Source organism: Anastrepha obliqua, chromosome 4 (genome assembly GCF_027943255.1).
Source record: "Anastrepha obliqua isolate idAnaObli1 chromosome 4, idAnaObli1_1.0, whole genome shotgun sequence".
NCBI lineage: Eukaryota > Metazoa > Arthropoda > Insecta > Diptera > Tephritidae > Anastrepha > Anastrepha obliqua.
Window position 1 is genome coordinate 12,816,689 of NC_072895.1, and position 23,976 is coordinate 12,840,664.

The 23,976-nt window shown below is 36.4% G+C and overlaps 1 protein-coding gene across 1 annotated transcript in view; it reads right to left on the minus strand.

The window, feature by feature from the left end:
- LOC129243936 (sodium channel protein 60E) overlaps positions 1–23,976 on the minus strand; it is a 92,993-nt gene that overhangs the window by 24,334 nt on the left and 44,683 nt on the right. The window contains exons 19-25 of the mRNA XM_054881416.1: positions 19,814–19,988; positions 19,223–19,519; positions 14,688–14,842; positions 7,693–7,826; positions 6,810–7,479; positions 6,346–6,705; positions 1,972–2,080 (exon numbers count right to left, since the gene is read on the minus strand). Of these exons, the coding sequence (XP_054737391.1) occupies positions 1,972–2,080; positions 6,346–6,705; positions 6,810–7,479; positions 7,693–7,826; positions 14,688–14,842; positions 19,223–19,519; positions 19,814–19,988 (1,900 nt within the window). The remainder of the gene's footprint in view (positions 1–1,971; positions 2,081–6,345; positions 6,706–6,809; positions 7,480–7,692; positions 7,827–14,687; positions 14,843–19,222; positions 19,520–19,813; positions 19,989–23,976) is intronic.

Genomic DNA, 23,976 nt, shown 5'->3' on the forward strand with positions numbered 1-23,976 from the left:
GTTCATTTCATCATCACTGTCAGATGAGGAACATCCATTAGCAACTGTATTGTTGTGACAATCACCACTTTCTTCATACTATCCTTGCTTCCGTTTGCGTATGCACTTATATGTAAATATATTGCCAAATTAATTCATAAGCCAGAAGTACAAGCATAAACCACAAAAGATACCTTCAATGCTTTCGATTTGTATTTTGGAAACTGCAGCAACGGTGACTGAGGGCTCCCTGTTCTTCGTAACCGGAATGACCCAGATTATTATCTAGCCAAGGACTGTCACTTAAGCAGCATTTCCCGTACATATATGGGGAATGTTTATGCTGCTACAACTACAACAACTGGAGCCTGTGGTTCAGAAATGCATACCTCTATACCATTGGCCGATTTCCATTTAATATATGACCTCAAATAAATTTAATACAATACATTTTATCTAAAATATATTTGCTTGCATTCTCCATTTTTATTTAAATTTAGAACTTTGACTCAATTCGCAAATTTTAATTCGTGTTTATCTTTACTTTGCGATCAGCTGTTTTCCTCACTTGCAAATTCTTACAAGTAAAAATTCATCCAGTAAAAACTTGCAACTTCCCCTCAAAATGAAATGTTATTTAGCTCTCTCACTTTCCCCTACTTTGCATGTTTTTCGGGGACATGACATCCAAAACGTGATAATTTTTAAAAATTGTTGCCAGCCATTTGCTTCATGAACAGACTAATGATGGAAAGAATAATGAGAAGGCTCTCAGCAAATTGCTCTCAGCAAATTTGACAATGAATGACGTCGTATTAGCACCAGTATGGCAAGATTATCATTTTCGTAACTTGCTTTAGAATTTTCTTTGTTATTTAGTCTCTGGGTTTAGTTTCTCGGAGTTCTTTCTTCATGACATTTTTTAAAAATTAGTTCAATAATTCACTCAGTTTTCTTTAGCTTAATTTTTTTCACATCTGGTCACATTGCCCGCGATTGCAGTTATTGTTGGTGTTCTTCTCCTTCCAGCAGTCAAATCTCTCTTTCGCTAATGCAGTGTTGCCTAGCTTTGGATATAAAAATGCACTAAAATGCCCACTTAAAGGAAATAAAATACCAAATTTTTATTGAATTACATAAAGAACTTTGTATGGGTGACAAATTGTTTTTAACATAGAAGAGAGAAGAGGCTTTGTTAAGAGCAACTCTTTTGTTTAGAGAACGACTTTTTTGCTATATTTGAGGTTATGTAACAAGATAAGGTACTCTTTTTGTAAAATTGTCGACATGGTTTCTCCAGTATTTTCTGGTATTTTGTTCCTTATTTTTACTATAAATACACCTCTTGATGCTATGTCCCACTAAGGATTGAAGACCGAACGAAACGATTACACCTCTTTGGTTTTAAGTCGCATTCAGTAAATTTAAACGCTTTTTAAAATGTGTAAAAAGGTTTTCAATGTTAAGAAGAGTTGAGAGAAGAAGATTTAATATTCTAACAAAACCTTAGAAGGAGCAAACAATTAAATTTACACTTTCAAAATATCGATTTTTATAAGAACCAACAAATTTTCAGTAACACTAAAATCTTCTCAGAGTGCCCTTTTTTAACATTATTTTGTTTAATAATATAACTTTTGTTTTTTTTAACTTACAGTTTCGGTAGTTTTAAATTAAAAAAAGAAACAAACACCAAACTTAAAAATTTTCGAATTTTGGGTATAAAAAAGCACTAAATTTATTGCGAAGAGCAAATAATTGGCAACACGACACAACTCAACTAATTCGACGTCACGCACTCTCTGATGGGCGCAATCTTGTTTCTATCATTCTTCGAACAGACCTAATTACGTGCAATTTTGGTTTCGTCGATTCCATTCAGCTAAACCATTCGTGCAAAAATAATGGACTTTCTTCTCCCAAACTAATGTATATAATATATATATATATAAATATATGCATGTGTATGTATGTATGTATATTGATAAGTACTTGGAGATGAAAGAAATTAAGCGCAGACAATTTGGACTGCCATCCACCGGGACTCGATGTTTGGGTCATGCTGTCACCCGAGTTTGAGCGTTCCTTCTCTTTCTTCATGCTGGAAATGAGAAAAATAAGAAAATACAGTCACATTTAATTGTGGTGTTGAAACTTAAGCAGCGTTTATTTTTTTTTGCGTTAAAGCTGAGGAAGCAAATTCGATTTCAAATTAAATTTCAAGACGGTTACATATTTTTAGAGTACCTAAAGTTGAACTATTTAAAGACATATTTCTATTCTGCAGTCCAGCCTTCACCAGCCATACACAGTGACGTGGCAGCGGGACATATTAGAAAGGTTTGATTATTTATTTATTTTTATTTAATTTTTTTTTTTTACAAAAATATAGCTTATAGATGATTGTGGTAACCATATTTATAGTGAAGTGACCACAAATAACAGACGTTCGAGTCAAGTGCTCACGGCGGTAAAAACGGTTTTGCTGCAGATGCTAAAGAAACTATCGCTGGCGTATAATCTCCATACTCCCATGTGAGAGGAACCTTCGAGCATGCCCCACATACCACTGGTACGGCTGCACAGAGCCATTAGAAGACGAGCCTATAGCATGAAGCTGGCTACAGATATGGTGGACCCAGACGTGGGTGAATAGTATTGGTCCATTTCATGGACGCCGTTCTGGGTCGTCCCGAAGTAATGTATAAAGGAGTTCTCAGAAGAGGTGGCGGGATTGTTTTATGGGCTACGCAATTTGACGCAGTTGACGATGGTCACTGTAAGTGCGAAGGCATTTTGAACCCTACCTCACCCACAAAAGAAACAAAAATTAAAATCTGTATACTGACGGCTCAAAGATGGGCAATAGCACTGGATCGGGAGTGTATTTGGATTGTCCTTAATCCTTAAATTGCTCCTTTAGGCTCCCATACCGGTATAGCGCCTTCTAAGCTAAAATCTACGCTATGGCAAAGCAGCTAAAATGATAAGACGATCCCCCGACAGTCGGTTCTACTTTACTGGAACGACTCGGACTTCCATTATATCCAGCCAAGGATTGTCACTTCAGCAGCACTCCTCGTACATGCATGGGGAATGTTTTTGCCGTTACAACAACAACAACAACAATAGCAACAGCATAAGCCTCTAGCAATTTTTACCATTTTTGTTGTTAGTCAAGCAGCGATCAAGGCACTGGCCTGAACGCGCATCAATTCAAAATTTGTTAAAGAATGCAGGAGTTCGCGTTCGCTTAGGCAACAACACCACACGTTGGTGGGTCCCAGGTTCTGGAGTGAAGGGAAATGAAAGAGCGGATCAGTAGGCAAGTAAGGGATCTGAGCGAGGACCTTCAGCGAGTGGTAGAGGCCACATAAGCATTCATCTAAACGAACTGTTCAATGCGATTGACTTGAGCGTAATCGCGGATACCAATAGAAGGTGATCTCTGACTACTAACTGCAGGGTCTCCAAAGCGCTCTGACCAAAATTGAATCTGTAAAGGACAAAACGTCTGATTGGATTCAACAGATCAAGTACCAGATTCCTCACAGGCACACTATTGACATCCTAGCCATTAGAATGGGAGTACCTCACAATGGCTTTTGCAGGAGCTCTGTGAATGTCCTGCACTTCAAAGAAGCCGTGCCAAATATCTTGGCTCATATTTATTTGAATGCTAGGAAATTTGCAAAATGTCTCACTGGGGGGACTAGTTACCTTCTTAAATAGATCTAAATGGTTTAAGCAACTTAGTTAGGAGATGGAAGTCAAATGCAGGTATCATAAATGGCTTTTCTTAGGAAAAGTACCGGGAATGTTTAATTTAAACGAACCGCGTACATGGGAACCAGTCCATTTTTTTTCTTACGACACACATCTGTCACTATTTATCCGTTTTGAAGCGTTTGAGAGATGCTGTACAACGCAAATGGCCGGAAATGTGGCAAACAATTCTTGGATTTTGAGCCATCGCACCGAGCCCAAATTGGGCTGGATTATTTGACCAAACACCAAGTAAATACCATCGTGCAAGCACCGTATTCACCTGATATGGCCCCGTGCGACTTCTTTTTGTTTCCCAAACTGAAGTTACCACTTCGCGGAAGGAGATTTCAGTCGATAGAGGAGATCAAAGAGAATGCGACGAAGGAGCTGAAGGCCATCCCTTCGTCGGCCTACCAGCGGTGCATGGAGGACTGGGTTAAACGTTGCCACATGGGTGTTGCTTCAGACGGGTCATATTTTGAAGGAGATAAAATAAATTTGCCTGAAATTTAACTCTGTTTTGTTTTATTTAAACATTCCCGGTACTTTCTGATCATAGAGTAACTAAGATTTAAAAAGAAACAAGAAAAATATATCAAAATTGAAAAAGTTCTGGGATGCAGTTTTGTAGCTCACTTAATTTTGGTATGGCATAAAAGCTATATTCCCTTTGCATACGACCTGTAATGGAACACCAGGAAATTTAGCGAATTACGCTCAAAGCAACAGCAGAAAATATTATACGTGAATTGTTATACATTTGAGTTGAAGGCGTGTGACCTTAATGAACCATTTTGATCCTTAAGATCCAGGAATTTTTATACCAACACACCTTTGATATAAAGGAATCTCTTGTTACCAATCATGAAACGATAATATCCTCTCTCAATAAATTATTCACGGGCGTATATCTTTAACATTTCATTCAGTTGAAGAATTTTTTCTATAGCTCATCAATTTTAAGGGGACCCGGTGGTCTAGAAATTTCCAAAAATCGATTATTTGTTTTTTCGATATTTCGATAGTATAGCATCTCAAGAACATACTGTGAAATTTACATGCGGAAAGTCCCAATATTATAGCTTCTGCAGCCCATTAACTAGGTAGAGAGCGGTCCGCGCGCTCTGTACCTCAAACTTTCAACTCATTTATCTCGAAACGACTTTTTTGGGCCTTCTCAACCGAATCGTCTGAAATTGTAATATGTTGTTCACGAACACTGGCTATCGCCCGTACCAGAATCATATTATTATTTTAATTATTTCGCTTTTTTTTTATTAAAAACTGAAAAAAAAGTTAAATGGAACGCCTAAAAAATTTAAATATCATTTTCCATTTTTTTTTATTGCAAAAAAAAATTCCTGAAAATACCCTCAGTTTTCGAGTTCTAGATCACCGGAACCCCTTAAATCTCAATGCTTAAGGTACTAGGGGCAGTCAGAATTTTCAAAAAAATGAATTTTTTATATAATATTTTCTTAAAGTATAATATCTGTGAAGTGAATCCGACAAATACTTTTCGAGTTATTCAACAATTAACAAAGGGTGCTTGGACGCACCGGAATCGATAGCAAAACTTTAAATGCGTTTTTCGCAAAACTATGTTTTTTGAACTGGTAACTTAAAAACCGCTAGGTAGAATTCAATAAAATTTATACTGCTTTTGAAAAACATAAAAAACTCTGGGCTCTACTACCTCTAACCACTTAAAGTAAACAATTTTTTTTTTTCATTTTTTTTTTATTGCAAAAAAATATTCCTGAAAATACCCAAAGTTTTCGAGTTCTAGATCACCGGGACCCCTTCAATCTCGACGCTTAAGGGGCTAGGGGTAGTCAGAATTTTCAAAAAATTGAATTTTTTTATATTTTCTTAAAGCATAATATCTTAAAAATATTGTGCGAGCATTTGAAGTGAATCCGACAAATACTTTTCGAGTTATTCAACAATTAACAAAGGGCGCTCGGGCCTGATCGAAGGATTTTTTCAATTAATTGTTGGTTTTTTCTTGAAAATCTGAAATATATTTCCTGAGGATGAATCTCCAAGGACTTGTGACGATCACCGCAAGGGACTTCTGGAGAAACGTGTTCCACACAAACAGCGATAACTTTTACAATTATTAATTTTTTTTTTAATTTTGCTGCTTTTATTTTTGTAAAATAAAGCAATTGACTAGCAAAAAAACTTATTGAAAATCATAATTTTTTCTGGCCTCTGACCACCTCTAACCACTTGAAGTAAAATTTTTTTTTTTTAATTTTTGTATGTAAAAGAAGTTAAATAAAAAGCCTAAAACGACGCTTAACCATCTGCTATTTTTCTTGGCCCAGCGTGAAAATAAATATTACCAATACGTCATGCGGACGGAAAGAGGCTATTCTCACGGCAGCCGGTTCTACGTTACCGGAATGACTCGTGTTTTCCTCGCCCAAGGGCTGCCGCCCCAGTAAACTAGCCCTGTCTAGTGTACCGTACCCCAGGCCAATCGTTGGATTTCTTACAATTATTATTGCTTTTTTATTTTATTCTATTTTTTAATTTTTTTTTTTTTTTTTTATTCTATTTTTTAATTTAATTTTATTTTTTTATTCTTACCGCTGGTATTCGTGCCACGCATTCTGTATAGTCTTGGCCGCCTTTTCTTGCCGCTTCCAAATACGTGTTGACGAAACAATTTCCAACTCTTTTCGTGTGGGGAATTGTTTCTTGAATTTCACGTCCATTTGTTCCTGCAACTGCTTGAAGTTGTCCGTCTCCTCAACATGACCCAACACATGTTTGACTAGCGCATGTAAAATATCAAGGCAATGAATTTTATTACCCCTCGATATCGGCAAATTGAATGAGACCAACGCCACAGTGTTGGGCTTCGAAATGCCAAGCGGTGGATCGAGCGAGGCAATGAAATCCGAAAGTTGACCGAAATGTATGAATTGTGTGGCGTGTGGGTCGTATCTGTAAAACAATTTAAGAAACATAAAACAAAAAAAAGCAAAGTGTATAAAATTAGGTTTGTACGAGTGCAAAACATATATCTACGTATATATATTTATACTAACTTGGACCATCTGATATAGAACATCTCCAGATCGTCTTCGACAATACCGATCTCTTCCTCTTGATGTGCCTGATTAAAATTCTCCAAAATAATTGCAATGTACATGTTAATCACAATCATATAACTGATTATAATGAAACTAGTAAAATAGGTGATGGCCAATAGGGGATGGCCGCAGTCTCCGTTTGTTTGTTTATTGAAGAAGGGATCGCAATCGGGTGGTTGAATCATCAGTGATTCCAGCACATCATTCCAACCAGCGGAGGTCATTAGCCGAAACAACAGCTGCATGCTGCGTCCGAATGTCTGAAAGTTCACCATATCATCTAAGGCGCCCTGCAGCTTAACATGGCCGAACAGTGACATGCCCAATATCGCATAGATGAAGGTGATCAATCCCAGTAGTGCGCCAATATTAAATAGCGCCGGCAGTGAGACAACTAAAGCGAACAATAGTTTACGTATACCTTTGGCCGCTTTAATGAGACGCAGTATACGACCGATGCGAAAGACGCGTACCACACGCAATAGGGTTGGGCTGATGGGCAAATCGATCATGATATCCTCCATGAGGATGCCGAAAATTGAGGCGAGCACAAGTAGGAAATCGAAAACGTTCCATGGCACAGTAAAGTAGTGATAACGCAAACCGATGATCTTGACGATCGCCTCTGTGGGAGGCGAAACGAAATTGGGATTTAGTGCACAGAACAGAATGAATTGGGTACAAAAATTACAAAATATTTACATATTTACATTTAGAAACATGCATATTTTTTTTGCGTTTTTTCGCTTTTTTTGCGTTTTTTTGTTTTTTTTTTTTGTTTTTTGGTATCGCATAAATTCTCATCTATGCTATGTATGTAATGGTGTACGGTACTTACCCAGACCAAAAACGGTGGTAAAAAATGCATTGCTTACTTCGAGTATAAAAAACACAGAATGCGGTTGATTGTAGTGCTCGATACCCATTGTTAACATATTTAAAAAAATCAATACAAATATGGCTATTTCGAATCTGGGTTGTTGTTTGTTGTTGTTTTTTTTTTAACGTATGCAGCGTTGTTGTAGTTTTTGTGTTTTTGTTGTTAAGTGTTTCAGTTGCGGGCGTTGACATTTATTGTATAGATTGTTTCATGTGTTTTTTGTTATTGTTGTAGTTGTTTTAAGAAGTTTCAGTGACGTTTACATGTAACGTTAGCCGTGAGGAAAGGGGGAGAAGAGTTATTGAAAAAAGAACACATTTTAGTCATATTTATTGAAGGAAATATATTTTTAGAAATTTATTTACATAACCGAAAAAATTTACAAACATTTTTTGTAATTGAAAAGTTTTATTAAAATTAAGTAAGAAGGAATGATGAATCAAAAATTATTATAACCTGTGCGAACTAAATTAATTTTAATATAAAATTGAGAAAAACAAACTCTACGTGGCATTTGTAAAATGAGCGAAACACTAAAAAAATATCACTAAAATAAACTCTATTTGATTTCTAATACGTAACTCCACTACACGCATAACGGTAAACATTTTTTGCCAAAATTTTAATTGTAAGAATTGTAGAAGATTCTATTATTTTTAATTTTTTTATGTATATATAAAATTTCCTAAACTTGGTGTACCATAAAATTCATGCAGCCGCCTAGCATCATAAATGCGATTTTCTAAGGTAGATATATTACATAAAAATAAACTTGGCAAAAATCAAGCGGTATAAATATTGAGCAGCCTAGAACCGTGTAGAGTCTTGTCTTCGATAATGCTTCCGAGAGCAGTGAACAAGGAAAAAAAAAATTGAATTATGTCAAATGGTCGCCTTGAAGGGGGATCTTAAGGGGGGAGCCTGCTTTAGAGGCTTCAAAAAATCGATTTTTTCGTGGATTTTTTTGAGAAGGAAAGAAATATTCGATTGAAACGAAACTTTCTGGTTTTATTGTTATATATTTCAGCAGTCTTCTCAAATTTTTTTATTGAAATATTATGCCAAGCATTTTGCCGAGGCGCCTCGGGTGTGCCCGTGTCGTGCGGCGAGAAAGATGCAGGTCGCAATTTTCATCAGAAACCAAAAACCTAAAAAAATTTTTATTTTAGTATAGTATAGCTTCTAGTTAGACCAAGAAAATTAAAAACAAAAAGTGAGAAATTCAACAATTTTTCGCTAGTTAAAAAAAATTAATTTTTTTGGAAAAACAAATTCACTTTAGATTGTTTAAAAAGTGGGTTAATCATAACTTTTTTAAGTTTTTTTATGTTCAACTAGAAGAGAATTTAATTCCGAATACAATCAATGTTATCTCGTTTCAATAGGACGTTTAACCTTTTCCCTATCTTTCTCGCCAATTAGGAAAAATCGCGAAAATAAAAAACAGAGAAATCGCACTTCGAGCGATTCGGCCGCATGTATACCTGCTCGACGCTTGCTCACAATTTCTTCTGTAACTCCGAAAATATTTCGAATTTGCTTCTGAGATTTTGAGGACACATTCTTGCATAGTTTGGGAAGACATTTATGCAAAAAAAATCGATTGTTTGAAGCCTCTAAAGCAGGCTCCCCCTTAAACGAATAATACAGAAAAGTTTCAGACCAGTAATGGTGAAGTGGCAGGCTAATCACCTATCCTACCAGAAAGCAAAACAGTTTAAGGAAACCAACGCAAAACTGAGTCTTGTCGAGGCCTTATGCTCACGAGTGGAGTGAACAAGGAAGCAAACAAAAAAAAAGTGAACATGGTTTGAGTCATTCGTGAGATAGAGCCAGAACGTGTCAAACATGGATTTGAGGGACTGTTCTCACAGTACAAGCTACACAGCAAAGCCAGTCCAGACAGCATTTGTATGAAATTATAGTCCACAATAAAACGGAGTTAACCCCTTGCTTAAAGCACAGAACAGATTCGTGATGAAAATGTTGGCCCAAACATGAATATGACGAGCCAGGCTCGTGAATAGATCGTCGGGCCAAACGTAAATATCACGAGCCGAGGTCGTCTACAGAACGTCGTGTTTGATATTCAAAGAAAAGGGCTATTTTTTAACATATGTACATGATCGGATGTTTATTTCATTATAAAGAGGAAGGTATGCCGTTAATAGGACGCTAACAGGATAATATCCTTTTCATGAAATTTTCCATAACTGAATTGCAAAGTGGCTGCCCTATGTCCTCGATAGCCTCACGAATTCCATCTTTGAGATCTTGAATGACCCTGGGCTGTTGGCGTAGACCTTCTCTTTCAAGTGGACCCAAAGAAAAAAGTCACAAGCTGTTAAATCACAAGATCTCGGTGTCCAATTGTGATCACCTCTTCGAGAGATAACACGGCCTGGAAACTTTTCCCGTAAAAGATCAATAGTTTCGTTGCTTGTGTGGCACGTAGCGCCGGCTTGTTGAAAATAACCGTTGTTCAGATCAATACCATCCAATTCCGGTCATAAAAAATCGTTAATCATCTCTCGATAGCCTTTAAATATTTAAATACCATCTGTTATTGGAAAACCCTTTACTACAAAACTGCTAAGCTTTTTTCTAATAATTTGGTCTTAAAAGTCTTAAATTTTGATAAAAATTTGCCGAATTTTTTAAATGTTGTGTCTTGCGATTTCAGACCCTGTAACTTCTTTCTCTGGAGCTACTTGAAAAATAAAGTCTATGCCAATAAGCCCGAGATGATTCTAGAGCTTAACCCCTTTGCATCACTGCTCGAAATGCGCGATGTTCTCAAAATACTTTGCGTCGGCAAGACTTTTACTGTTTGTTCTAATGAAAAAGAATGTTACAGGATTACAGGATTAGTTTTTTCAAAACTAACAAAAAAATAATTTATTGCGGATTATTCCGTGCTTGGTGATAAGAGAGAGTTTTTGTTCGCGGAATATGCCGTGGAATAATGAAATGAAAATTTTGTGGGCATTGACTAAAAAAATGATTAATTAAAACAAACATTGTTTTGAAAAATTGCGTTGCATTTAATTTATGCAGAAAGAATCTGTGGTCTTATAGACACACCCTTTATTTGTACGGTCGCTTTTCTAGTGAAATTGAAAAAAATTTATTTGTTGGTCGCTTGATTTTTCCGTTATTTATTCTATATTTGTGTATAATTTGAAATTGTGGTCTTATTGAAACACCGTGTATTTGTATGCTCGGTTTTCTAGTCCAATTAAAAACATTTAAATTTGTTGGTCGGTTGAATTTTCCGTTATTTATTCTATATTTGTGTATATTTTGAAATTGTGGTCTTATTGAAACACCCTGTATTTGTACGGTCGCTTTTCTAGTCCAATTAAAAACATTTAAATTTGTTGGTCGGTTGAATTTTCCGTTATTTATTCTATATTTGTGTATATTTTGAAATTGTGGTCTTATTGAAACACCCTGTATTTGTACGGTCGCTTTTCTAGTCTAATTAAAAACATTTAAATTTGTTGGTCGGTTGAATTTTCCGTTATTTTTTCCATATTTGTGTATATTTTTAAGCAAATTGAGAACTAATACAGTTAATCGTATAGATGTTTTTGGTTTTTTTTCTTCTATGTAGTTTTAAACCCATACGAACTTCTCAACATCATTAAATATACCAACAAACTAAATATTCTTATTAATTTTCATTTCATATTTTTTTTATATTAGTTATGACTATCGATTAATAAATCGACTATCGACTAACGAAATTAAATAATACGAATATAGTGAAAAATACTACTTATACATTTAAGAAAATATAAAATATTCAACTCAAACACACACACTAATATGCACAGCTATAGCAAGCAACAAATAGCAAACTGAAGTTGAAAACAGCAAACAACAATGAACGGATGATGGCATGGATTTTTCACAATGATTTATGCGCAAAAATAAAAATATACATAAGTAGGTCTCTCCTTTGTACGGAGATCACGTAGAGAGGTGTTACATACAAACATACTGGGAAGTGTCACACTACAAATAAAGATTTTCATTGCATATTTGTAGGGGAGTCAATTACTATACATTCTCAGGAGAGATGATCAATGCAAACACTTACAGGGTCACTTTGTTCCATCACAATCTATTTATGTACATTTTAACCATTTCAACGACACTAATATCGAAATATAGGTATGGAAATTTGTCTACTTTATGTAGATTTACTTAGTAGGCACTACATAGTACATACAAATTAAATAGTTTTGGGGTTTTCTACGCTTACAGTTCTCCCACAGTAGGAAACTACAAACTGTAGAACACACCGCAACAATCGTATTACAAGTAAAATCTCTCACTCGCAATTAGAGAAGAAAGCAAGTGTTTAAATAATTTTATCACCAAATCATTCAATCATTCAGCTATGTATGAACAGCTAAATTTGTTTGTGGGCGGCGGGTACGCACTGCGGGTACGAGTATGCTAAGAACGCACTGTAGCAGTAAATTCGTTATCGCAACGAGAGAGTATATTTACATATGAATGTGCCTAACTATGTATGTAGGTATGTATGTATGATTAAAATTGTAACACTTTTACCAAAAAATTGAAGAAAACCACTTTGAAAGATTATAAGCGGTTGCGATGCAATTATTTTTAACGTATGCGAGTATGTATGCAAGTACGAGTACTCATTTTTCAAAAAACAAAACAAAAAAACAACAGTATTGAAATTAGTTTAATGAGAATAGGGTAAGTAAAGTAAGTATTCAGATAGATTCGAGTTTGTACAGTGACTCACAGCTTATTTGATACAGCCAAAAAAAATTTTCGAAAATATCAAATATTTTTTTATTTTATTTCCATTGCAGAAAAATATCTTATATTTTTTTATTGTTAAATAATATGTTCTATTTAATAACAAAAAATGTTTCTTCGTAAGAAAGATATGGTAAATTAAAATAATTCAGTTACAGTTTTGAGGTCACAGCTTAAATGATGCACTACAGGGTAAAAGACCAAATTCACACTGCTTGTATCTGTAGAACAGCTCATGACATCAACGTCAAAATTTTTCTAATGACAGTTCAATATATTGTTTATAAGCCATCAAAAGCAGTTTTGTTGAATTTTTTTCAAACGTAATAGTGTGATTGCGTTATATTTGGCTGGAAAATCACAACCAGCCATTGTTCGTGAGCTCAGTCACCTCAAAGTGAATAAAATGTTTGTCTATCACACTATAAAACGTTACATAGCAAAACGCTATGGAGGTGGACCAAAAAAACCGCAACAACGCCAGAAATGGTTCGGAAAGTGAAGGCTCGACTTGAACGGAATCCACGTCGAAGTGGAAGAAAAATGGCCAAAGAACTGAAAATATCGCAACACAGCATTCGACGCATATTGAAAAATGGGCTCAAGGTCAAGGCTTACAAGTTCCACGAACTTTCATCCCAGCAAAACAAAATTCGGTGCGAAAGAGCAAAGGAGTTGTTGCGCTTGCACGAACGTAGCGAATTTCCTAACATTGTGTTTTCTGATGAAAAAAATTCCGAATTGAGCAGTTCATAAACATTTAAAACGATCGTGTTTACTTGACCAAACGCACATACGAGAATTTGAGCCTACGTATGGCCACTCGAAGCAATTTCCCATCGCAAGTATGGGTTTGGGCCGCAATGACCGCTGATGGACGCTCTCCAATCGTTTTTATCGAGCCTGGTGTCAAAGTGAATGCGACTTATTATCGGGAAAATGTTTCAGAAGCTGCTTTAGAGCCGTGGACACGCAAACATTTCGGTCGTAGACCATGGACGTTCCAACAGGACTCGGCACCGTCTCATAAAGCTCGTGTGAACCAAGAATGGTTAAAAATCATGTTCCACACTTCATTTCGTCCACACAATGGCTTTCGAATTCGCCAGACGCAAATCCGATGGACTATTCCATCTGGTCCATTTTGGAGAGCAAGGTGAGGACTAAAAAATATGCCAGTATGGATGCGCTGAAAAAAGCGATTATACGAGAATGGGCCAAAATACCTCAAGATCACATTCGTGCAGCATGCAACTTATTTTTTGACTCTTTGAAGGCTATAGTCAAGGCAAAAGGTGGTCATATCGACCTGAAGTGAATGAATGTTAAAATTGTAATCATTTTAGACAATTTTGTGTTTGAAATCAATAAAAACTAATTTCACACAAAAAAGTTATGGTGTTTTGAATAGGTAACACTTCATATCGTTCACCCTGTAAATTAAAAGTATTCAAAAAACACAAACTCATTAATATTTTTATTTCATGATTACGGCTAATACTTAGTGGGGTATCTGTTTTGATTGCATATGTACATATCTCATTACAAGTCGTATACATTTTTCTTTTTTAATTTTAATAAACATCGTGTAATTTTCTTATTTCTAAAAAAGTATTACCTGCATATTTGATGCAGCTGTGAGTCACTGTATGTACGATACGAGTGGATTGTATATAAATTTTCAGCATATTTTCTTTTTCAAGTACGCACTCAACTATGCTGTAGTAGTAGAGTATGAGTAGAATAAGAGTGATAGAGAGCGGTAGAGAGAGAGAGAGAGGTAGAAACTGAGAGAAGAGGCCGCGCACAGCAGTGGCGTGGAGTTGGAGAGGGGCTAAAATGTATGCATTTCTAAGTAATGTTAATGTTTGTAGATATGTTAATGATATGTTACTGTTACTTGAGCAATTCTAGAGTAAATAGCAGCAGCTTTACCGAACTGAACTAAAATTTGGTGAATGCAAAGGCGTAATTCAAATGGAAGGAAACCAAAAATTTGCGTTTCAAATAAAACAAAAACAAAACAAAAAAAAACGTATGTAGGTTAGTTAGAGTAGGTAAGTTAGAGTATTCAAACATAAAATGTAAAAGTAATGTTAACTGAATGCAGCTATTTTGTATAAATCATAATTTTAGCATTTGATCATTACCTTCTCGAATTCGATAAATCATAAAACATTGCTAAAAAATGATTTATTGGTCGCTTAATGACTTTCTGTGGTTTTTTTCGTCCCAACTTTTTCATGGCGGTGTAATAGTGTTTTTGAGATTCGGTGAGAAACATTTCCAACACTCCTCCTTCATACTATGGAACGATGAAAGTAAATTTTTTTTAATATTTATATATAAAAACAACATAAATGTTTCACTTTATCAATGTTTGAATATATTTATAAAAAAAGTGTGTGTGTCTGTATGTGTAGCAAATAAAATGTACGAGTATTTACATATATAAAGGTATGTATTAACATTTATACACCGAACAAAAACAAAAAAAAAAAATGTGAGCGAAATTACTTTTCGGCAAAAGTTGCCGCTCTTGCCGAAAAGTACTTTCCTGTATTTGGTTAAATTTTTTTTATTATTATTACTATTTTTTTTTTTAATTTACATTATTTCGTGTGGTGTTTAAATATACAAGTAGGTGTATGTATGTTAATATGTATGTGTGTATGTATGTATGTATGTATGCATGTCATTACTTTGCACAACATCAAATAAATTTGATGCATTTCTCTTAAAAATAAAATTTATTAAAAATAAAACAAAGTATCCCAGTGTATTTTGTCAATATTGAATGTATGTAAGTATATATGTATGTATGTATGAATGTAAGCATGTATGTATGCATGTATGTGCAGTGCTGATCAATATAATAGCACCAGTTGCAATATTCTGATTCGAAAGATGTAAAAATTTCACCTATTTACTATACATTTTTTTTTTTGGAGTGTAAAACACAGTTACATTTTTTATGCTATCTCAGAGTATGTGCATTTGTTGTCAAATTTCGTAACTGTTAATCAGTTATAAAAGATCTTTTGTCAACACTTATCATTTTGTGCAGTTAATAAAATAGCACCAGTAGGCTTTTTTAATTTTGTTTTGCAAAATTTTGTGAAAAAAAGCGAAAACGGAAGGTAATAAAATTTTTTTAAAATACTTTCAATAAAATCGTGTAATAATATTATAAAAATTGTATAGTTATGGGTCGCGGAAAGCATTGTTCCCCTGAAAAACATGGACTAATAAAAAAATTTGTGTCCGAGGGTAAATCCTACAGGGTTTGATTGAAAAGTAATGAGCCTTCCCGCGTCAAGCGATCAACCGAATCGGCTGGTGGGGGAAAATGATCGTTGGACCTTCCTCTTCCACTAGAAACCGGTCCCAGTTCGCAACAGCGGTGCAGTCAACATCGCTCCGCGCGGGAAAGCTGTTTTTTAAAAGTGTGTCGACTGTCGAGGCATCGTCCACAAGTAGTTTGTACCTCCAGGAAGCACTGTAAACGCGGCACTTTACAAAGAAGTGCTCCTCCGGCTGAAAACCCGCGTCGCCCGGGTTCGGCCCGACCTCGTCAACAATTGGACCCTTCATCATGACAATGCGCCGGCGCACACCGCCTTAATCTGTACCTCTGCATTTACCAAGATGGGGGTTCCGGTGCTTTCCCACCCTCCTTACAGCCCAGACCTGTCCACTCCGGACTTCTTCTTGTTCCCGCGCCTGAAAAGAAAGCTGAAGGGGAGGCGTTTCAACTCCATCCAGGCAATCCAAAAAACTGTGATAGCCGAATTGAACGCGATTCCGGCGGATGAGTTTAAAAAATGTTTCCTGCAGTGGAAGGACCGCTACCAGCGGTATATTGACGCTCAAGGGCCCTATTTTGAAGAATATTAGTTGTATAAGTCAAAAGGTTTAATGAAACTGCTTAAAAAAAAATAAGGCTCATTACTTTTCAATCAAATCCTGTATTCCCAAATAAGAGAATTGCTGGGCTGTTACAATAAAATTATAATGCATAAATGCCCTAAGATATGAGCAAAAAGTTGAATCCCGTGGTAGGAAGCGAGTTTTGTTACCCTTAATAGTAAAACGGTTAGTACGGAGCAAATCCCTTTATGACAGTCACAGAGCTCAAAACAACATTGGATGTGCCGACAAATGTGGAAACTATTCGCCGCAGACTTCGAGACAACAGCCTCAATGCCTGTAGTCCTCGAAAAGCGCCGCTCCTTTCCTCTAAGCATGTTGCTAAATGGATATCTTTTGCTAAAGCACATCTAAATTGGCCAAAGGAAAAGTGGAGAAATGTGCTATGGACTCGCGTATCCAAAACTGTTCTTTTTGGTGGAAAGGGTTCCAGATGCTTTGTCCGTAGGCCACCTAACAGCGAATGCAAGCCACAATTCACAGCAAAAACTATCAAACATGGAGGTCTTAGTATTATGGTTTAGGGTTGCTTCTCGTTTCAAGGTGTGGGTCCTATATATTGGATCAAAACCGTTATGGATTCATCAGTTTAAGTAAAAATCCTTGCTGAAATTATGCTGCCGCATGCTTTCTACGAAATGCCGCTGGTGTGGGTCTTCCAGCAAGACAATGACCCCAAACACACCAGCAAAATGGCAAAAAAATGGTTTAACGATAACTCTATCAATGTAATGGAGGGGCCTGCACAGTCCCCAGATTTGAACCCTATCGAAAATCTGTGGACGGACATAAAGAAGGGTGTATCTACAATAACACCAACAAGCGTTGAAGGGCTCTGGAGGGCTGTGCAGAAAAATTGGAGTTCCAGCAAAGTTGAAAGATGCCAGCATTTAGTGGATTCCATGGGAAGGCGTTGTGCCGAGGTAACAGCAAACAAAGGGCACGCGACAAAGTATTGAAACCACTGTGGGCAAAAACTAAGGTGAATTTATTTGTCAAACTTCGTGGGATTAAAATTTTGCTCTAGTTATTTTTTTCATGAGTTGGCAGCACTGTTAATAACATCTGGGCCAACTTTCATGTGAATGTCGTTATCAGTAATATATTTATGCTTGTGTTTACCAAACGACTAAGAGTGCATTTTTCGATTTTTACAATGTCTGATTTGATTGAGCAGAGAAGTGCCATCAAATTTTGTTTGCGGAATGAAATTTCGGCTGCGGAAACGTTTAGCACGTTGCAGAAGGCATTTGGTGATTCGACCATGTCGCAGAAAAATGTTTACAAGTGGTACAAAAACTTCAAAGAGGGTCGAGAACGTGGTTTTGATGACTTGGAGTGCTCCGGACGACCATCGACGTCAACAGATGACCAACACGTCAATAAAGTGAAGGAGTTAGTGCTCAAAAATCGTCGGTTGACTGTTAAAGACCTTACTGATATGATCGGAATATCAGAAGGATCTGTGAAAACCATTTTGAAAGACCATTTGGGCCTACGAAAAGTCAAATATCGTTTGGTACCGAAAACTCTCAATTTCTTGGAAAAAAGTCGTCGCGTTGATGTGTGTGAAACAATTCTTTCAGACTATCAGGACAAGCTCAAATGCATCATTACGGGAGATGAGACTTGGATTTATGCTTACGACCCTGAAACAACCGACCAATCAAGCGAATATCGTGCTAAAGGCGAGGCCAGACCGAAAAGAGCACGTCAAAGTCGTTCAAAAATAAGGGCCATGATGGCAGTTTTTTTCGATTTTCGTGGTGTGGTGCACTATGAATTCCTTCCACCTGGCCAAACTGTTAATAAGGAATATTATTTGAGGGTTATGCGTCGTTTCCGTGAAGCAATTCGTCTAAAAAGACCAGAATTATGGGCCAACAAATCTTGGTTTTTGCATCACGATAATGCACCGTCTCACACTGCACTCGTTCTTCGTGACCATTTCGCCAAAAATTCCACGCATATCGTTCCGCAACCACCGTATTCGCCTGATTTGGCTCCGTGTGACTTCTGGCTATTCCCAAAACTCAAGAGACCACTCCGGGGAACGCGTTTCGAGTCGATTGAGGAGATAAAAGCTGAATCGAAGAAGGTGCTGATGGCTATACCGGAAATGGACTATTTGGCATGTTTCGGGGATTGGAAAAATCGTTGGGATAAGTGTATTTCATCGAGAGGGGGTTATTTTGAAGGGGATGAAATTGATTTACAAGAATAAATAAAGATTTTTTATTTTACAACCAAATTCACCTTACTTTTTGCCCAATACAATTAATTTATCTTCAAGGTATCTGAGTGAAATTTTTTATTTATTTTAACAAAGACCACTAACTTTTGTTAAAAATGAACTGAAGTGCTATTATTTTGACTAAGTAGTTTTTAAGTTTTTTGTTTAAATTAATTAGCGTATTATAAACTGTTGAAGAAAACCAAATAATTTTCTTATGATAATAAACCATTAACATCAAATAATTTATTATTTTTTTTTGAGTTAAATCGGCCCAACAGTTAAACAGATGTAAACGGAGTTAGTATAAATTTGTGCGTGGTGCCATTATATTGACCGCAGCTGTATGTGAACCACAAGTGTCTGTGCGCATCTTCGAAATACATATCCTTGTGTGTGTGCGTACGTCTTTGTCGAGTGTAAATCAAGTGCACTAACAAATTTTATTCGCAATATTTTGCGCTATGTATCTAGTAGTACCAAACCTGTAGTGCCATGCGCCTTGAACCTCGACACACTTACCTTCTTCTTGAGCATATTAAAATTATCGATAATAACTCCAATGAATAGATTGAGTGTGAAGAATGAGCCGCACACTATGAAGATGACAAAGTAAATGTAGGCATACAGATTGGCTTCACGTTGCGGCTGCAGATCGACGCCACGCGCATCCACTGCATCGGCCATCACCTCCATCCAGCCCTCGAAGGTGGCCACCTGCAGCAGCGCCAGATAGCCCATGCCCACATGATCGAATGTGATCTTCGAATTGATCCAAGTGTAATTCTGCTTAATGCACTCGGCCTTGTCGTTCACTTCCTGTTTGTCCAACGCAAAAATATTAAATATAAATATAAAAATATTAAAATGCATAAAAACTAGGTTTTTAAAAGTAAGAAAAAAAAAAATATTTGATTCAAGAAGTAAAAATTCATCGTTACACTTTTAGTGCACGACATCAAAAATTCCAAAAAAATCGCTATTGAATTCCATATTTATGTATATAAAATATGTTATATGATATAATATTTTATGCATATAATTGTGTGTGTATGAGTGTGTGCGTGTATGCATGTGAGTGTGTGTAGAATTTGTCCAATTCTGCTTACTAACCGTCACTGGCAGCAATTCACCATCGTCGTCAAGGCATTTGAAAAATTTACCACCGAAAAATTGTACACCCATTATGGAAAATATCAACCAAAAGACTAAACAAACTAAAAGTACATTAAAAATTGACGGTATTGCATACATGAGAGCATTTACTACAATTCGCATTCCTTGCCACCTGGAATAGAAATAAAATGAAACAGATTCATAGATTTATGGGGGATATGCGTTACATATTTACATATTTGTTATTTGTTATTTGTAAATGCTTTTATTTTTAATTTTTATTTTTATTTTTTTTAATTTTTATTTCTTTTTTTTTTGCATGTTTTTACAAGAGATTTGGTATTGGGGATATTGGAGAAGTGCGCAAATATTTAAGGATTATAATGGAAAACACAAAAAAAAACACAATCGCATTTGATGTAATTAGTGATGCTAAACAAAAACATATGTAGTACATACATACAGACACCGACAACATTGCTTTTGAAATAAAACAATAAGAATTTTTTAAAAAATTTACAAGCATCAGTGATTTGAGGGTAAAAATTTGGCGCACAACTTTTGTTAATCAAGGCTTGTGGATTTTTAAGGCTTTATAAATTTAAATTTATTTAAAATTTATTTAAATTTATTTTTATTTAAATTTTTTTTTATTTATTTAAATTTATTTAAAATTTTTTATGCTTCTTCTGCATTTCATTTGCTAAAAATTTACTCGGGAATGAATAACGCGCGATATTTCGATTCGGTATGAATTTTCTGACTGCTCTTTTCATGTAAAAATTGTCCAGTAACTTGCCAGTAACTTAATTTCCGAGAATTCTCTCACAAAGATAAAAATATCAAAAAAAGTACCTGAACGCAAAATCAGTAACAATTTGCAAGTTTGACGAACAGCTGAATAAATTCTTGGCAGAAAAAGAAAAAATTACAAAAATTAGAAAAATTTTCACTGAGCTACCTTGTATCATATTAAATTAAAATAATAAAAATGAAGCAAGTAAAATCCAAATAAAAAGCTTATCATCCCATAATTTTTTTTTTCCCAGAATAATTTGTTGCATTTCATCATCGCTGTCAGATGAAGAACATTCCATTAGCAACTGCAATTCGCAAATTTTAATTCGTGCTTATTTTTACTTTCCGATCAGCTGTTTTTCTCACTTACAGATTCTTACAAGTAAAAATGTATCCAATAAAATCTTGCAACTCAACTCAACTCCACTTGTAACTTGATCTTTTGGTGCCAGGAGCCAAGGTGGTGCCTTCTTAATCCGTCAGTGCCAAAGAGTTCAAGCCTGATTCGAGCGAAGGCTGGACAGACGCACAGAAAGTGGTCCGCCGTCTCATCCTCCTCTCCACATGCTGGGCAGCGTGCACAGAGTTGCACATAGAAATTGACCCGTCATCAGTCCAAGCAGCTGCCTACAGTCCCTGCTGCTTAATGACAGGAGGAGCTACGACTGTCGGTCGGACATGACAGGTAACATGAGTTTTGTCCATCTGCAGCCTCTCAAAGCCTGCCAAGCTCGGTTGTAGGTTAGAGTAGGCTGCAGAAGAGAGTGACAGAACGGGATCTGAGCAAAGAAAGTTGGCCTCTGAGGCCCCCATTTTGGCTAAAGAGTCAAAGATCTCGTTACCTGCGATACCCACGTGTATCAGGCTATTATGTCTACCGACATAGTTCAGCTTGGAAGACTACCATTCAAGCGGATAAGGTAGGCTAAATGAGCTCGACAGATGCAAGCGTGGGACAGAGGTGCAAAGATACAAGATTACGCAGTTTGAAACGAAATTTTGAGACGGCAAAATGTCTTAATTTTAGAGGGAAGTTCCACAAAGCTACCTCTCGTTGGCAACTATGAAATACTAGGTTAGATTCAAGAATTATAGAATAAAAGATTAATCACATGGAAGTCGAAAAATGCGCGTAAATTTTCAGTGACGTAATTGTAGATGAGTTTTTTATGAGAACTGAGAAGAGATTGTGAAAATAAACGGCTTTTGTAAAGAAAAAAATGTTAGGTTAGGTTACTGTAAACATGGAAGTTGGTAGAAGATTGAATAGAAAAGAGGTATCTTCTAAAGAAAAGTTGGATTCTTGCTGAATCTGCCAAATTCACTAAGAACCCGCGGTATACGCTACCCTCTGTATTCTCTTAACCGTAGGTTAGGGTAATGTAAATATATATTAGGAGAGAACGGAAAGAAAAGCTCAACAACGAACGCTGTCGAATTCATTGAAAGCCGAGTATCATAGGCGATGATGCGATGAGCTGTATGAGCTTTACGACGACATAGACGACCATAGCAGCGAATAAAGATACAGCGGCTACGTTGTCCGAATGGATACAAACGCTCCGGCTCTGAAAGTATTCGATGCGTTATCAGCTGGTGGTAGCAGAGGAAGAGTAAGACCTCCTCTATGTTGGAAAGATCAAAGGGAGAAGCACTTGGCTTCCTTTGGTGTGTTCGGCACCGGTTAGCACAAGAAAGAAACGATGGCGGCACTTTGTTAAACTCGGCGGCGAACTCGGTTTTTTAGAAAAGCGGACAGCCAACCAACGAAAAAGCTGATGCACTTTTGGGGGAAATTCTTTGAACCTCAGTTGGTGGGGGTTTTCAGCCATCTAAGCTCGCAGTCTATGAATATTGGCTCACCATTGAGTCAAGTAGGCAGTCTAAAACTTTCACTAATGCCCCAGTCTTGGGAAGACCTAAATTTCGGCTTAACCAGGGCTGGCATAAATACAGGATTTATTTCCCTATTCGAATATCTCCTCAGGATTTGAATTTGAAACTCGATCTTGCATCGATCGTACATCATGCAGATGAAGTTACTACTTTTTGATGCTCAGCTCTCGGAGCTCATCCCATTAGAGCTGATATACTTTTTAAAAGGTTGTCCTTGGAAACATTTTATGTTGGGTATGCATTGTATGTTTTTGTGTTCATGCAAGAGTTTAAACACTTCGGCGTAGTACTCAGCATAAATAAGGATATGTCTTTATTTATATAAGACCGCATTCAGGTAGCTAACAGAGCATATTTTGGCCATATCAAACTTATGAAGTCTTCATTGATATAAAAGGAACAAAAACTACAGATGTACAAAACTATAATAAGACCGGTTCTCACCTACGACTGTGAAACATGGGTTCTTAAAGTTCATGACGTTAATTTACCGATGCGATTTGAAAGAAAAATTCTTAGAAGAATATTCGGCTCTATACGATTAGAAGTCGGTACATGCCGTATACGGTATAACCACGAGCTCAGTGTTTTAATCGTGGGAGGAAATGTAACGCGGTTTATAAAGTCCCAAAGATTATGGTGGTATGGACCAAACAAGTATTTGAAGCAAACCCCGAAGGAGCAAGAAGGAGAGGCCGGCCAAGGAGACGATGGTTGCAAGACGTAAAAGGGGATATTCGAAAGATAAAAATCTCACAACATAGAGCGAAAGCGGACTGTCGAGAAGAATGGAGGCATTTGTAGAGGAAGCAATGGTCCACCCCGGACTGTAATGCCAAGATGAGGATGAGTGAGTGCAATGGTTTTGCTGAGATCTTTAAATCGCTTGTTATTTCCTATTTTATAGCGCAGACGAACGGACGGCGCATCGGATGACAGAATAAAACTGACTATCTACGTTTTATACTTCGAAAATATTTTACCATCAAATCACTGTGTAAAGCATTGAAACAAAAAAAAGTGTTAATAGAATATTAAACAATAAAGTTCACAATTAGAGAGTTACTTATAACAAACAAGACACCAATAAAAACGTTAAGCCGTACAATTCGTATAAAGCGATACAAAGTTTTCTTTAGAGAAGTCTGTTTTAAAGAAGGTCTATTAAAGTTTGGATAAATAACTCCTACTCATCTGTAATTTGAACATTTTTAGAATATGTTCGAGGAGCTTAGATTTTAATTTTTGGACTTAACTAAAAATATCTCCATAAGAGGCAAGCAGGCAATCAAATTCATATATCTCAGAAAGAGAAATCTCAAGAACAGGAAGGCTTCTTCTGCGTTGGAAAGAAAGAACAGGAAAGAACTTGGCTTCACTTGGTGTGTCCAACTAGCGGCGGTCATCGCGCCAATTCAGCAGAAGAAGACAAGTAACTTGATAGATTGCCCTTGTCATGGATTGTG